Genomic DNA, 16,882 nt, shown 5'->3' with positions numbered 1-16,882 from the left:
AGGGCCTGTTAGTAAATATTTCAGGCTTTTCAGGCTGTAGGGTCTCCATTGCAACTACTCATCTCTGTTGTTGTAGCACGAAAGTAGCCAGGGGCAAATGTGTGAATGAAGGCGCACAGGCTGTGTTCCAATAAAACTTTATTTACAGAATTGGCAGCGACAGGACTGTAGTTTGCCAACTCCTGGTCGAGAGGAGGATCTTCAGAGAGCCTCTCGTCTGCTGGTTCCCAGTCTTTTCAAGCATTAGGATTACTTTGCATCTGCTAGTCCCTGTTTCCGATGCTCTTAGCTATTACTCCACGGATCTTCATCAGGTCTCGGTGAAGTCCACTTCTAACCACGCTGTTTACAACACATCCATCCCCTGGACCCTCCATCCTTTTTCATCGCTTTCATTTTCATCATGGCACCTATGCGAAAACTCTTATGTATGAACTGTTTGTTTACTTCTTGTCTTTCCTGCTGGAATGTAAGCTTCATGGCTTGTTCTCTGTTGTATTCAGTGCTGTGCTGGATCCTGGAGCCTGGGATGCTCATTTCTTCTGCTCCAGCTCTGCATCCAGTGAGGTCAAATGATAGTTTTAAATCAGCCACGGTGGGAAGATTTACCCTGTGGAAATCAGTCCCATGGAAATCAGGTTTGGGGCATTTTTTTAAAAAGAGCTGTTTTATGAGCATATCACTTGTTCTCCCCTCTACCTAGAATACCCACCAGAAAGTCTGGTGCTCGGTAAATACTTGATTTTTTAATAAAACGTGCTACCAGTATCTGCTGATTGAGAAAATAGATCTCCGCTTATAGATACAGAATGCTTTTGCCATTATTAGTGCTTCACAGGGATTTCCATGTCCCTTAGATGGGTAACTGCTGAGGGCACCATCACCTTCAACTGACCTATGGGAAGACTGAGGACTCACGACAGGACGTGGTAATCATTTTTTTTTTTTTTCCCGGTACGCGGGCCTCTCACTGTTGTGGCCTCTCCTGTTGCGGAGCACAGGCTCTGGACGCGCAGGCTCAGCGGCCATGGCTCACGGGACCAGCCGCTCCGCGGCATGTGGGATCTTCCCGGACCGGGGCACGAACCCATGTCCCCTGCATTGGCAGGTGGACTCTCAACCACTGTGCCACCAGGGAAGCCCAGGACGTGGTAATCTTTACCCCATAGGGCAGACAGATTCTGCTAGGCCATGATGTCACATCTCCGCCTTATTCGCTACAGTCCCCCGAGTGAATGTGGGGTCTCAGGTCTGTGTCTCTTTTACTAAACAACAAGTATTTTTAATGAATTCCCCCAGTTTAGTGTGATTGTCATTTCTGCAGAGTGTTCAAAAGTCCAGATAAGTTCTATCCTCTTTCACCTGTGTTACTGTATCCATTTCCCATTTGTCTGGGGCTTTGATTTATGGTATGTAAATGTGCCCTAGTCTATACCCTTTAGCTGTAATTATCATAAATATATCTGTTGATGAACAGTCTCCTACCCTGACAGTCTAATTTTGAAATCTGCAGTGGTATGAAGCCCAGAAGCACTTGACAAGAATCACAGTTTAACAGCCTCTTCGATCTCCGTTCCTTTAAGTGGGCAACATTAAACCGTGATACCAAGGGTCTGGATTGTAAGCCCACAGAAACTGATTAAAAAGCCCCATCAAATTACTACACAATGCATGCTTAACTTTTACAAAGTACTCTCCATTTGCAGGATGCCTGCTAAACAGTCTTTTCAATTCCCTGTCCTAAGCACACACTAAGAAACAGAAACGTGAACTTGTATTTAACGGCCATCTGGCTTATCTCAAAGCTTTCCAGGACCTCAGGGCTAGAAAGAACCTTGCATTGCCATGCAGAATGCCTTTGCTTTCAGAGATATCTGTGTCCTTCAAAGCTGTCTTGACCTGTAGTTTTTTCTGCTTCTCTCTGTTTGCTTCTGTCCAATGATGGAGAACTCACTCTTTCCTTAGGCAGCCTGTTTTTTTTTGAATCCAGTTTACAGAAAGTTCATTTTTACCTGCCTCCCTGTAACGTTCAGCCATCGGCCCTAGTTCTATCCCTGTGGAGCTACTGGAACAAATTGGCCTCTTCTTGCTTCTGTCTCCTCTTCTGTCTTCTTACTTCTAATCTCAAGAAAGTGGGGACAGCTCTCATGTCCCCTGCATCCTCCTTTCTCCAGGCTGCATATCGACTGTCCATTCAGCCATTCTTCCTATGACAGTCCTCTGTACCACCCTCTTTATTTTGCTCCTCTTCCTCTGGACATGTTCCAGTTTTGCCGGTGTCTTTCTTAAAGTGACTGAACAGTGCTGGCGAACAGCTAGGACCATAGAATGTTACGCTAGACTGCCTCTTCACTTACTAGTCCTGTAAGCTATAGGGTAAGTGATGTAGCTTCTCTGAATCTCGATAATCTCACCTGACAAATGAGAAAAAGTACCTTACACATTAAGTTGTTGTGAATACCAGATACGACTGTAGTGAAATCATTGGGGGAGTGCCTGGTACAAAGTAGATGGGTTCATAATACAGCCATTGTTATTATAATAAATACTATTAATTCTCTGGATATAGCTCATAATAAAGTTTGGATTATATATATATATATATATTTTTTTTTTTGCGGTACACGGGCCTCTCACTGCTGTGGCCTCTCCCATTGCGGAGCACAGGCTCCGGACGCGCAGGCTCAGCGGCCATGGCTCACGGGCCCAGCCGCTCTGCGGCATGTGGGATCTTCCCAGACTGGGGCACGAACCCGTGTCCCCTGCATCGGCAGGCGGACTCTCAACCACTGCGCCACCAGGGAAGCCCTATATTTTTCATTTTAGATTGGAGTTTACATGGGGGCACTTTCTGTAAGTTTAGGTGCAAATGTTGAATAGGCTGGCCCTAGATAAACACAGTGCAATTGTAGTATCTCATATATATATGCATGTGTATAAAATGTGTCGATATTAAATACATATTTCTTGCACGGTTTCCTAGGACTCCTTTCCTTTGTCACTCCCACACTTCAGTAACTGATGCACAGCTAGGTGCTCCTGCCTCTCCTTGTCATCTCTTCTCTAGCTTCTTGCCCCCCAGTCCTGCAGCTTGCACAAGATATACACAGATTATGTCTTGGCTGCTCTTTGGGAAGGAAAGGACAGTGTTCATTCAGTATATCAGAGACGAGTCTTTTCCTAACTCATCCGTGTGTTGGCTGGATGACCTTGGACAAGACATTTTCCCTCTGAGGCTCAGTTTTTCTTTTTTATCTTTGAACTTGATGAAGGAAGGTATTTTGATGCAGGAAGGTATTGGATTCTGAGTTCCTTTCCAATTCTAAAATTCACTCTGTTTTCTACAATCTAGTATTCATTTTGAGATGTGTGATTAGGCTTCCTTGGCTCTGTCTGTGTTCTGGTTTCCAGCGTGTACCTAGGTAAGCACTACACTTTAAGGCAGTACACTTTAAGGCAGCAGGAATGTCTAGGTAATTCCTTCAGGTCTCAGCTTTTCTGAGTGGCTTTGAAGTCAAACCTTCTGCGGAAATTGCCATGTCATCCTGAAGGGAAGTGGTGCTGAACGTGAGTTCCTATGCTTTACCTTCTTTCTCACCAACCTCTTTGAAGGTAAAATTTCTTACTTGCTTTTGTGGCTCTAATTATTATTTTTAATCAACTTTTTATTTGAAAATGGTTTTACATTTACAGAAAAATGAAACCTACACCCAGTTTCCCATATGAACATCTTACATTCGTTTGGTATGTTTGTGACAATTAGTGAATCAGTATTGATACCTTATGAATAATTAAAGTCCATACTTTATTCAGATGTCCTCAGCTTTTTACCTCATGTCCTTTTTCAGTTCCAGGGGCCCATCTAAGGTACCTTACATTTAGTTGTCTTATCTCCTTAGGCTCCTCTTGGCTATGACATTTTCTCAGAATTTTTTTTGAATTTTTGACAGTTTCGAGGGGTACTAGTCAGTTGTTTTGTAGAATGTTCTACAGTTGAGATTTGTTTGATGTTTTTCTCATGATTAGACTGGGGTTATGGGTTTTGGGGAGGAAGATCACAGAGGTAAAGTGTCATTCTCATTACAGCATATCAAAGATATCAAGGCTATCAGCATGATTTATGACTGTGGACCTTAACCTTGACCCCCGGCTCAGGTAGCATTTTTTTTATCAGGTTTCTGCACTGTGAAGTTACTCTCCACCCCTGTACCCCCTTTTCATATTCTCTTAGGAAGGGAGTCACTATGTACAACCACTGCTAGTTCTTATTCACCTAACTGTCCAAGGTGGGTATTTCTGATGGCTGTTGTCTTTTCTTCCACCAGAATTCTCCTATTTTGTTGACATCTCCTAGGGCTTTATCATCTAAATCCAGCCAGCGTTAAGGAAGAGAAAATGTGGAGGATAATGTTTGCTTTTAAAAGCCTTGGCCTGAAAATGGCACACATCACTTCCACTTAACATTCCATATGACACTCATTCATCTGCCAAACCTAACTGCAAGGGAGGCTAGGACATATGGTCTAGCTGGGTGCCCAGGAAAAAGAGGAAATGGATTTTAGAGAAAATCTAGCAGTACTTGCTCTACTACTTTAGAGTACAAAAGGGAACAAACTAAACCAATGTCTTACCATCATCAAATAATATAGCCATTGCCTCATAAAAAAATGAAAAAATAATGGAAAAACATAATCTTCGAATCAAGGAGAGTCATATAAATTGAAAATAAAATTAGCTTAATAAAAAACTTACTCTGTTGGCCATATTTTTCTTACTTCACTGTTTACCTGTGAACATTTGTTGAGAACAGGCTCTTACCTGCGTGTCAGCATTTGCAAAACTCTGCTGTAAATTATGCCTATACCAGATTCTGCATCATTCCCAAAGTCTGCCATGCTGTTTTCTCCTTCATCCATTGTTTTTCTGGAATGGCCTTCCTCTGGTTTCTTTGCCTATGAAAATGCTATTCACTCCTCAAGTGACAGGTGAGGTGCCTTCATCTAACTTCGAGACAGAATTAGTCCCTTGCTCCTTGTGACATCACGTCACTTTGCTTCCATTCATCATTTAACAGCGATCTCCCACTATGTATACGTATGTTTCATGCATTAGACTGGGTGCTCCCTGAGGACAGCACAGGTTTTATTAATCTGTTAGATGCCTAAGCATGGTCTGAAAAATAAAAAGCATGTTTTGTTGGATGCACTCAGGATGCTAGATATCCCAGAAAGTGGTCTCATTTTTTTTAAACCCCTTTCTTTAAAATACAACAAAACATTTTTTTCCCCCCAATTATAAAAGTGATCCTCCCTTATGATAGACAAGCCTTCCTGGTGGAGGTGATCTTGAGCTGAGCCTGGAAAGGTTGATAGGATTTGATAATAATAAAGGTATAGGCCTGTCAGGCAGGCTATACTGCTTTCCATGACACATCCTAGGTTCAGGGCATTTGTTCAATAGATGGTCAGGGCTCCTTTGAAACAGCTATAGTGTAAAACATTCACTTTCATAGATCATCACATAATTAAAACTCAGACTCTGAGCTTGTTCTGCACTGCGCTTGGGTGGTGGGGCTTGGTGAACAGCCTTATGCTCATTATCTTGAACAGGAGTTACCAACCTGAATTCCCAGGGTCCCAACAGGGGGATAGCTTCACCGTAGCAAAAGGAGTGTTTAATTACAGCTACAGAAAGTGGAGCATGAAAAAAAAACCAAACAATCCTTTTCAGGCTTTAATGATTCAGCTGCCATGCATCTCATTACCTATCAAAACATGACTTCTTAAAGTGACCTTATCAAGTTTATTAGAGATAAAGTATGAATTATATGACAGTTGTTCCTTTCCTTCCTTCTATCCTTTTCTATCCTCTACTCTTAATCTTTTGGTTACTTTAGTGACTTTACAAGCTCAATATTTTACTAAAACATGAATCAGCAAAGTCTATTTGTAAAATACTTCCTTTGGTTTACTTACACGGTTTCCTCAATTTTCAGGGTTGAAAAATTAGACCTTAATTAGGATTTATATTTTTATGGTTTTTTTATTTCATATTATCACATTTATTTATTCATCTGAAATTCTAAATTATTATAGTTAGCGTAGAAATTATTTTTTCCCATTACACAGATAGGAAAACAGCCTCAGATACTAAGTGACTTGCTCAGGACCCCACAGCAGCTGTGGTTCAAAGCTGGGTCTCCTGATTGCACATCTAGAGCTGAACGTACCACATTAGCATCTGCCTGTCAACCACTTAGCCTTGTGGCAGAGGCTCACACATTCTTTTATTTCTCCTAATTATAAAAGTGACCCACACTTATGATAGCCAAGTCTTCCTGAGAAGGTGATCTGGAACTAAGCCTGGGAAGGTTGGTAGGGCTTAATAGATGGTAGGGGTACAGGATATTTTTTTGCAGTGTGGTTAACTAGCTACATGCTTCTCTGACATGTCCCTTGGGGGTCAGGGGCATGGAGACAACACATTGAGAATGAATCCATGCCTTGATTTCTGGCATTACTTAGAGGAGAAGATTCTCAAATCAAAGAGACTTTAAGTCAAAGGTGCTCAAATTATAAATACACTGAATTTATTTAACCACCAGTAATATTTATTTATATAAATATAATAAATTTATATTTAATAAATAAATATAAATATAATAAATATTTAATATTTATTAACCAACCAGTAATAATACATAGTTATCAATCAGAATGCCTAATTTCCAGTTTAGTTCTTTTTTTAATACCCTACTTCCTCATTACCAGTTTTCTTGGCAACTTTTCTTCTTCTTAGGACTGCTTTGAAGAAGACATGTTTATATAGGCATTGCCTCAAACTCCCAAGTATGTGTGATCTAGTCATATGTGCAAAAGACATATGTCATAGGGAGCAGATCCATTCCCAAAGAGTTTATTGCATTGAATCCTTATCTAGAACTCTTATCTAGACTCAAACATCAATAAATGTGTTTAGTTTAACACACAGTACTTAGCATATTGCCTGCCCAATAAAAGAGGTTCTGAGTAAATATTGATTTAATAAATTGGTGAAGGAATGACACTGTCAGTTGAAATTCATTGATTGTCCTTTTGAGGATAACACATAACTACTTCACCAGTCATATGATTTCTATCCTTGCCTCAATTCTTATCACCAGAAGCAGCATTTTTCTTTTTCTACTAATTTTTATGAAATAGGGCTATAAATGTGCTAGAGTAGTCTAATTTTTGCCCAAAACTGAAGTAGAGACAAAGATGGTGGTGATGTACCGGTCAGAATGGCCATCATCAAAAAATCTACAAACAATAAATGCTGGAGAGGGTGTGGAGAAAAGGGAACCCTCTTGCACTGTTGGTGGGAATGTAAATTGATACAGCCACTATGGAGAACAGTATGGAGGTTCCTTAAAAAACTAAAAATAGAACTACCATACGACCCAGCAATCCCACTACTGGGCATATACCCTGAGAAAACTATAATTCAAAAAGAGTCATGTACCACAGTGCTCATTGCAGCACTATTTACAATAGCCAGGACCTGGAAGCAACCTAAGTGTCCATCAACAGATGAATGGATAAAGAAGATGTGGCACATACATACAATGGAATATTACTCAGCCATAAAAAGAAACAAAATTGAGTTATTTGGAGTGAGGTGGATGGACCTAGAGTCTGTCATACATAGTGAAGTAAGTCAGAAAGAGAAAAACGAATACCGTATGCTAACATATATATATGGAATCTAAAAAAAAAAAAAAAAAAGGTTCTGAAGAACCTAGGGGCAGGACAGAAATAAAGACGCAGACGTAGAGAATGGCCTTGAGGACACCGGGAGGGGGAAGGGTAAGCTGGGACGAAGTGAGAGAGTAGCATGGACATATATACACTACCAAATGGAAAGTAGATAGTTAGTGGGAAGCAGCCGCATGGCACAGGGAGATCAGCTTGGTGCTTTGTGACCACCTAGAGGGATGGGATAGGGAGGGTGGGAGGGAGACGCAAGAGGGAGGAGATATGGGGATATATGTATATGTATGGCTGATTCACTTTGTTATAAAGCAGAAAGTAACACACCATTGTAAAGCAATTATACTCCAATAAAGATGTTAAAAAAAAAAAAGAATGGTGGTAATTCTGTAGAAAATAGATTATTGCTGGCAGCTAGTACCACAGTGAGAAAGCTTTAAATATTTATGTTAGCTGCTATACAAAAATTCAAATGTGGTATACAAAGATCAGTTTGATGGTATTAGTGTGTAGGGTGTTTTTAAAAGCTGAAGACCACTTCTGGTTTGAAATACAGAAATATGCATGGCTTGATCTTTTTGCGTGTGCTGGAAAAATGACTTCTGTAGTATTGGGGCTCACTCGGATGAAGTATTTACTGAAGGTGAAATCTGTTTCTACATACTTTGCAGTGACATCTCATGGCCATGGGGGTTTGGCTTTTTCCTGTGGTTCTCAACCAAGCCTGAATTTGATCAGAATTTCAAAACCCAGGAAACATAGAGAGTTGTCATTCAGCAGAAATAGAAGTCTTCCCGGAATTGACTGTGACTGCTGAAAGCTTAGCAATTACATTGGCTGTTTGGTCTGAACAGTGATTCTGGAATGGGACCACAAACTTAGTGGCATCTTGCAGGCAGACACTAGATGCAGGAGGGAGAGACATCATTCATTTTTTAGCACACCTCTGTATTTTCTAATCATAATTAGCTGTTATTCATTTACATTTGGTTTACTGTTGCAGAGATTTATTGATCTGCCTCTAGAAAGAAAAAAAAGTATAGATATGTTACCAAAATGCCTTCTTTTCAAATAGTTATTTCAATATTTAAACCATTGACATTTATGCGTTTACTTCAGGAATGTTTTTGACAATTTGCAAGTGTGTATTAAAAAAATTTCAATAATCATTTCATTTTGTTCTGCAGAACCCCAGCTGAAAGGAATTGTGACAAGGTTATTCAGCCAGCAGGGATATTTCCTGCAGATGCACCCAGATGGTACCATTGATGGGACCAAGGACGAAAACAGTGACTACAGTAAGGCATATTAGCTTCTTGCAATCTAATTACAATCAAATGTATGGCCCAGTGTATCTTAGACTTAAAGCATGGCCAGGCTACCTTTGGAACTATTGAACTACTAGTAAGTTGGTGTCTTTTCCTTTATCCTTCTTGCTATGATTCCCTATAGCCAGGAGACCGTAAGGGACAGAGATTATGTACTCAATAAGAAGGTAGGAGGCTTGAAGGAGTTCTGACTGGTCAGTGGACAAGAATTTCCTCTCATCCCACTGTTTGTAGTCAGGATGATGTTAAGTATTCATAGAAGCAAGGCAGACCTTCCAGCACAAAATGGTATTTTAATCCTGGAACCAAACAGTAAACATGTTATAGTAATTGTTAGAACATCATTTCTGGAAGACCAAAGTTACTTCTCAAGGTAAACATTGAATATATACCTATGTATATTACATGTTATTTTATTTTGATTGAAGACAAAATTATTGATTTAAAAAGGAAAATATATTAAAATATTATGATAACAGATAATGAAGACTGGTAGAACTGCAATTTTGTTTATAGTTTTTTGAGATAAAATGCAAACATTAAAAGATTATTGATAATATCCCTGGAAATAATGTTTAAGTAATTTAACTATATAGGTGACAAGTTTGATAACTAAACAAATCATCAAGGTCTGAGAGAGTATATTTGCATTTCAGAAGAATTTTGATTGCAAGCCTCAGAGCCAAGAATGATCACTTTCATCATATCTTTCAGTTTCTGAATAATCGTGTACAGATACCTGGGGGGAAATTCGTGTTATTCTAAAATTATACAGGGCATCATATTGTTTCCCAAAGTTTGTTTGTATTCCCTGCTAGATCTTTAGTACTAGTCACATAGTAAATGCTCATTAAATCTATATCCAATTGAGTTGTCTTCTGATGGAGGTGATTTTGTGGTTAGACTGACATTCTACCCAATTGCATAAGATAATCTAAGAAGTCTGATATTTTACGGTGAACTATCTTTTAAATTAAAAATAAAGATCTCAGGAAAGATCTACAATCCCTAGAGTGTGAAAATGCTCTTGTCCACCCCTTCTAAATTATTCTTTGTTCACTTAATGTTACACATTACAAAATATGAATTACAATAAAGATCTTATTATAAAGAATTTCATCCCATTTTCTGCCAAGTAGGTGATTAGCTTATTGTGGTTTGCATTGTTGGTTTATGTTTGTGGGAATGCATTCTTTAAATGATTTAAGGTTTAACTGAGTACAGAAGAATGAGGATGCTTTCCTCTCCATGTAGAATTTTCATTATTGCATGTGAACTTGAATTCAGATTTAGTGAAGCTACAAGTATAGGTGGAAAGAATCAAGGATGTGGCTTAGCTGTGTCACCCGTACTATCTCTGGGGTATCCCTTGTTCTGGTTTCTTTTTCTATAAAATGATGTGGCTGGAGATGATAATATTAATATCCTTTGTCAGACAGAACCATCCACCCAACTTAAAAAAAAGATTGAAAAATTATAAGTTGGTGAACATAGATTCAGTCCTCAAGTGAGCCAAATAGCCATAGCCACAGGATACAGCTGTTACCTAGACAGCTGTTCTGTGGATCTGTGACGTTTATCACGGGGCAGTGGCAGAGAGGTGAGGGTGAAAGCGTGGGGTCAACCAACAAAATACCTTCCTTCAATGTTTTTCGAAAAATAATTGAAAGTGCTTTCTCTGCAGATGCTGGGTCAATGGCTAATATAGATCTACAACCACATATAAATATACACACATATGCATAATATATATACGTATATATAGAGGCGTTACGCATAACACACATACTGAGGGTGCTACATTTTGTCAGAAACTTTTAGAAACTGTCTGAATTCACAACTTTAAAATATCTTATTTTTTATTAAGACAAACTACTGCATACATTTATTGATATGTTGGTATTAAAAGGAGTTTAAATATACAAAATAATAAGACTTAGATAAATTCATCTGGATACCCAACCCCTGGCTTAAACTTTAGTTAAAAACATCAATACATTTGAAACCCTTGTGTGCTCTTTCTGGTGGAGTCCTGCTTTTCCCTTCAGTACCAGACATAACAACTATCTTGAATTTGACACTTTTTATTTCTGTGCAGTTTTATAAATACATTTTTTCATATATACATATATATGCATATACTTACATCCGTCATAACATCATTTTGCATGTTTTTAAACTTTTTATAAGAGGAACATTACTATATATAACTTTTATGTATTTTTCTTCCCCAGTATTTTGGTTGTGAGATGCATAAATGGTGATATATTTGCTTTATATTATTCATTTTCATTTTTGTAAAGTATCCCATTGCATGAACATACCCAAATATATTTATCCATTCTCTTTTGGGTGGATAATTATCATTTCTATTTTAAGGCAATTACAAATAGCGCTGCCAAAATATTTCTTGTACGTGTTGAAGAGGCCTTCACTGACCATCCTTAATAAAACTAAACATTTCACCTTGACCTATTCTGATACCCTAGTATTTTTTTTCTAGTCATAGCTCCTATGATGACCTGATATGCATATTGTTGCAGTTTATTTGTTTATTTTTGATCTTCCTAGCAGGAGAATGTTTCATGAGTGAAGAGATTTTGTTTTGATCTTTGATGTATCTTTATTATTTTTTTTCACATCTTTGTTGGAGTATAAATGCTTTACAATGTTGTGTTAGTTTCTGCTGTACAACAAAGTGAATCAGCTATATGTATACATATATCCCCATATCTCCTCCCTCTTGTGTCTCCCTCCCACCCTCCCTATCCCACCCCTCTAGGTCATCACAGAGCCTCAAGCTGATCTCCCTGTGCTATGCAGCAGCTTCCCACTAGCCATCCATTATACATTTGTGTCTTTAGAACCTAGAATGATCATTAGTACATAGTAAGCACTCAACAAAAATCAAAATGAATGAATGAATGTGTCCTTGTGCATGTGTAAAAGTTTCTCTAGATCATTGGCTAAATATTCTATCCACCTAAATATTTTTAACATTTCCTGTTGAAATAACGTTAGACTTCAGAAAAATTACAAAATAATACAGGAAATTTCTGTGTACTCTTCACCCAGCTTCCCCTAATGGGTACCACTTTTATGTAACAACAGTACAATTATCAAAGCCAGGAAATTAACCTTGGTACAATACTATAAATTGAGCTATAGACTTTATTCAGGTTTTGCCAGTTTTTTGACTAATGTACTTTCTTCTGATCCCCCCACACATATTTTAATTAAAAATATCCCATGAAAACAAATAATTTTTATTTTTACATTTTCTGAGTGTGGATTGAGATAAAAATATCAGAGAAGGATTTAAATTCTACTCATGTTTTTTAATAGAAAATTATAAACCTCTAAGTTGTTAAAATGCCTTTTCTTTCTCTACTTTGTGTGGGCAGGAGTAAAAGCATTTGATTGTTTGGAAAAAAAATCTTGTTACTATGAGCATCTGTCAGAAGTGTGCTGTTTGGTTCAGTAGACATCATTAGGTCCAGCCAACCTTACCATAGTATCTTGGATTGAATTGATAGGACACCTGTTCTTTTGTTCATGAAGAAAAGACTAATTACATGTAATTGAGTACAAAACCAAATGGGTTTGTCAGCAGCAACAGATACAAATCTCTGCAAGTGTAATGATACCAAAGATGCAAAACAGTGTTGGAACACTGACACAAAAAAGACAACAGCAGTTTGGAGAGTATTAATAGGAACATTTTACATAAAATTAGAAAGGTAATTATTCTGCTCCACCAGTTTCCATAGGAGAAGATACATTTGAAGAGGTCAAACATGCTGGGGTGAAATCAATTAAGATATGCAAATGCATTGTTGCCTTTTTCTCTGAACAAAAATATTAACAGCCATTTCACTGTGGCATGAGCTGCCTGACAAATGAATACAATGGTGAAACTGAAGATATTCAAGCAGGTGCTGCACTGGTACTTGTAGAGCGTTTATGAAAAAACCCCTTCAGTGTGGGAGGGGAAGAACATGGTGGTGGTTGAGATAGTTTCAGAACTCAGTGACTTTTAAGGTCTCCTTCAGTCTTGAGATTCATTTAAAAATTATTTTGAATAGATAAGTATATGGTACAGAATTGTGAAGGCACAGAAAAGGATATACAGTTGAAAAAGAACAAAACAGTTCTTGACAGCCAAGAGCTGGCTCGGCACTACCAGCAGGCCAAATGTGAACAGTTTCACAGGACACCAAATCAGGCAAGGCCACTGTGACCATGATGGATCAGGACAAAAACAAGGCCACTCTGTAATCATATCTGAATGCAGACAAAAACAAGAAAGTTGTCCAAACTACAAAATGATCAAATATTGCTGTACCCTGGTTTATATGGGTGGGTGCTGCTTCATCACCAGGAACAGGATGTTGCTCTGTTCTTCTTGCCTTCTAGATAAGAATTATTAAGATAGCCAAGTATAGAATTACACCTGCATCCAAAGAGCATTTAACTTGGAATAAATCTGCTTTCTTTGAGCCCCCTTAAAAATCACTTAACATGAGACTAAATCCTGGAAGTCCTTTCTTACACCTTACTAAGACACCCCAGTTCTGCCATGGTGTATATTTTTCCTCCTCGCTGAGAGTCAGTGAACCCAACTTTGTTCAACCACAGATGTGTGGATGTGTTTCTTTGACTAGAAGACGTTAACATAGTCAAAGGCAATTTTCTGTCCCTCCCCTCTCTGCCACCTGGCCACATTTCTTCGTATTCTTCCAGATGCAGTCTGTGCATTAACAACGTACACAATATTATATATCTGTATATGTCTCTCCCTCTCTCTCTCTCTCTCTCTCTCTCTCTCTATCTTTTTAATCTTGTTCAGTACTTTTTCTTAACTTAAAATGTTGTATTTACAAGACTTTTCCATGTTAGGACATATTTAAATGGGATATTTTATTTAACCTAGTTTCCTCTTGAAGGACATTTCAGTTCTTTCTAATATTTTGCTGATACACACTATTCTATAAACAATATCCTTGTACAGAAGTCATTCTGCGTGTGTGCAACTATATTTAGAGGATGGATACTTAGAAGAGGAATTGTTGGGTCAAGGTTTTATGCTTTTATATTTTTGAAAGATAGCTATTTCCTCTCCATCATACAAATTTACACTTAGAGTGACTAGTCGTTTCCTTATCTTCTAGTCAACACAATGTGTTATCAGACTTTTGGCTCTTTGCTACCTAAAAACATAAACTTTAAGTTTTCTTATTATGAGTTAGGTTGAGCACTTGTTCATATAGTTTATGAGCCACCTGCACTTCTTTTCCTATAAAATGTCTGTTTATATTTGTTTCTATTAAGTGTCTGTTTTATCATTTGCAAGAAATCTATTTATATTTTAAAAATCAGCTCACTGTTATGTGAGTTTCAAATATCTTTACTCATTTTGTTGTTTGCCTCTGAATTTTTTTGCAATGCCTTATTTTATTTTAAATATGCTTTTATGCCCTCAGCTTTTCTTTCCTATTTAGAAGTGTACTCATTCCAAGATTATAAAAAAAACCTCCCATGTTTTAGTAAGGAATTGTTTCATTTTTATACTTCATATTTAATTAATCTAGAATTTTATTTCTTGACTTTTGACTCTAGACCTCGAATATTTTGTGTTCCTAACTACCAGTTTTAAGTACAAATACAGTTTCTTCAGATTTTATGAATGTATTAAATTCTCCATGAGTTCAGCATTAAAAATATATATTTCAACAAGGCCTGTATCTGAGTTTCAGAAATCCAATTGGAAATTTAAAAATTGAGTCATCCAGCTATGTTTTCTATACAATACCAGACATATGATGTTTTGATACCACCAATCACAAGTATATAGACACAGCCAAAGCCAACAGAAGCTCTGTATTGCTAAACGATGAACAAAAACATGATCCAAATGGTTAGTTGGAGAAAATCATTAAGGACATAAGGGATGCTGCAAAGAATTACAAAGATGCTCTGTCTTCCTAACAAGGGGCCTTTGTTAGGTGAAAGAGATGACATGGAGTTCATCTCTTTCACCTACTCAGATGTACACATTATAGTAGTCATGGGTGAGCGAGGGCTACGCCATATCCAATTATAGGGATATTATTTTCTTCTAGTGTCTTCTATACTTTAAGAATATATCACAATTTGTATGCGTGAAGTCATACCTACAAGTTGGATGAAAAGAAAAAGAAATGCGTGCGTTATCCTGCTGATTTTCTTTAAGCAAGCTTATTTATATAATCTTGAGCAATACTTTGGTACATGTAATGTTGTTACCCTTACAGTGGCATGCCTTTTCAAAACAAAATTAATATTCAGCCTTAGCTTATGAATGCAGTTACCTCACTTGATTTTTTTAAAATAAAGAAAAAATACTGCCTTTTGACTTTCATAGCTAGAAGAAAAGTAATGGACACTTGTTAGAAATTTGCTTTTGTTGATTGTGTTTTGATTTTAAAGACTGTTCCTTCAAATAATATTTATGGAAAGCTTGAACAAGAACCAATTATTTCCTTGAATAGTTTGCCGATTCACATATGTTCATAAGGAAATAACTCCTCAGACTTTTTTTAACCTTGGCTTTGTACCTTTTTATGTCTTATATTTCCTTTCGACCCTAAGACTTCTGCCCCCATGTGCGCCTCTGTTTAGTAAAGTAAAACATGAGCCATTTGAAATTATCCTTTTTCCTAGTTGCACTATGACTATTTATGGGCATATTGATAGGAAGTATACATATACATAGTGGTTAAGAATCTGATGGGAGCCACTTTACCAAGTGTATTCCTAGAACTAAGGACTGAGATTATCTTTAGTCTATTCCTGGCTCTGTGAGGTGACCAGTGCTTTGGTCTTGGGCAAGTCACATAAATTTTGTCAGATTTATACAATCTCTGGTTTTACAAAATGAGAGGAACAGAGAACCTGTAAGCTTTTTATAGCCTTTCCTTTCATTCTCATATAGAAGTAAATGTATGCTCAGAAAAACTGATCGACAGATTCCGTTTCCACAAATACCATTTGTTCTGAAAGGTATGTTACTGACAGGCAATCTTCAGTTGCAAATCCCTATGTGATATTCTCAAGGTGTATATAAAGATCTGGAGAGTCATACATACATATAAGTGATAGAGCCAGAATTGAATGCAGGCTATCTGACTTGAGGTTCTTTGCCTTGGAGTTAGTTATTTAATCTCTTCACATCTTATTTCCCTCATTTGTTAAGTAGGGATAATAATAGTACTTAGATCACAAGGTTGTTGTGTAGATTAAATGGGTGATTCATGAAAAATGCTTAAAATAATGCCGAAAACCTGGTTAAATGTTGTTGTTGGTGGTGGTGGTTGTTCTCATCAGTCGGGGTAAGAGTCCTTGTTTGCAAGGAGCTTATAGACAGTAACCATTTTAACAGAAGTAGAATTCTTACTGGTGGTAGCTGTTGTTATGTGAAAGAATTTAAAAGTGCTTAAGCTAGAGGGTCCGGAGCAGTACTCTAAGTTAGTGGTTCCTAAAGTGTGCAGTCCCTGGACCACCAGCATCAGCATCATCTGAAAACTCGTTAGAAGAACACATTCTTGAGGCTTGCCCTAGACGTGCTGAATCAGATAGAACCTCAGGGCTGGGGCTCAGCAGTGTGTGTTTTGACAAGCCCTCCAGATGATTCTGATGCACTGCAGGAGGTATGAAGGGGCACGTTCCTCTGCACCCAAGATTTGGAGTGTTCACATTTGCTAATGAAGCAATCTCTGTCTTGGGACTGTCATACCTAGTTCTATGGGAACCTGATTCCTGATG

At 37.8% G+C, this 16,882-nt stretch overlaps 1 protein-coding gene across 8 annotated transcripts in view; it reads left to right on the top strand.

The window, feature by feature from the left end:
* Positions 1 to 16,882, top strand: part of FGF12 (fibroblast growth factor 12) — a 566,009-nt gene that overhangs the window by 356,518 nt on the left and 192,609 nt on the right. For 7 of the 8 annotated variants that reach the window (XM_060150293.1, XM_060150291.1, XM_060150296.1 and 4 more), the window contains one exon: positions 8,939 to 9,049. In XM_060150293.1, the coding sequence (XP_060006276.1) occupies positions 8,939 to 9,049 (111 nt within the window). Of the gene's footprint in view, positions 1 to 4,133; positions 4,156 to 8,938; positions 9,050 to 16,882 lie in introns of those variants that run through there. The other variant, XM_060150295.1, reaches the window with a different exon arrangement.

The sequence above is a fragment of the Lagenorhynchus albirostris genome, chromosome 5, assembly GCF_949774975.1.
Source record: "Lagenorhynchus albirostris chromosome 5, mLagAlb1.1, whole genome shotgun sequence".
NCBI classification, from domain to species: domain Eukaryota; kingdom Metazoa; phylum Chordata; class Mammalia; order Artiodactyla; family Delphinidae; genus Lagenorhynchus; species Lagenorhynchus albirostris.
The sequence above is the reverse complement of the archived record's forward strand: the minus strand, read 5'-3'. Positions and strand labels throughout refer to the sequence as shown.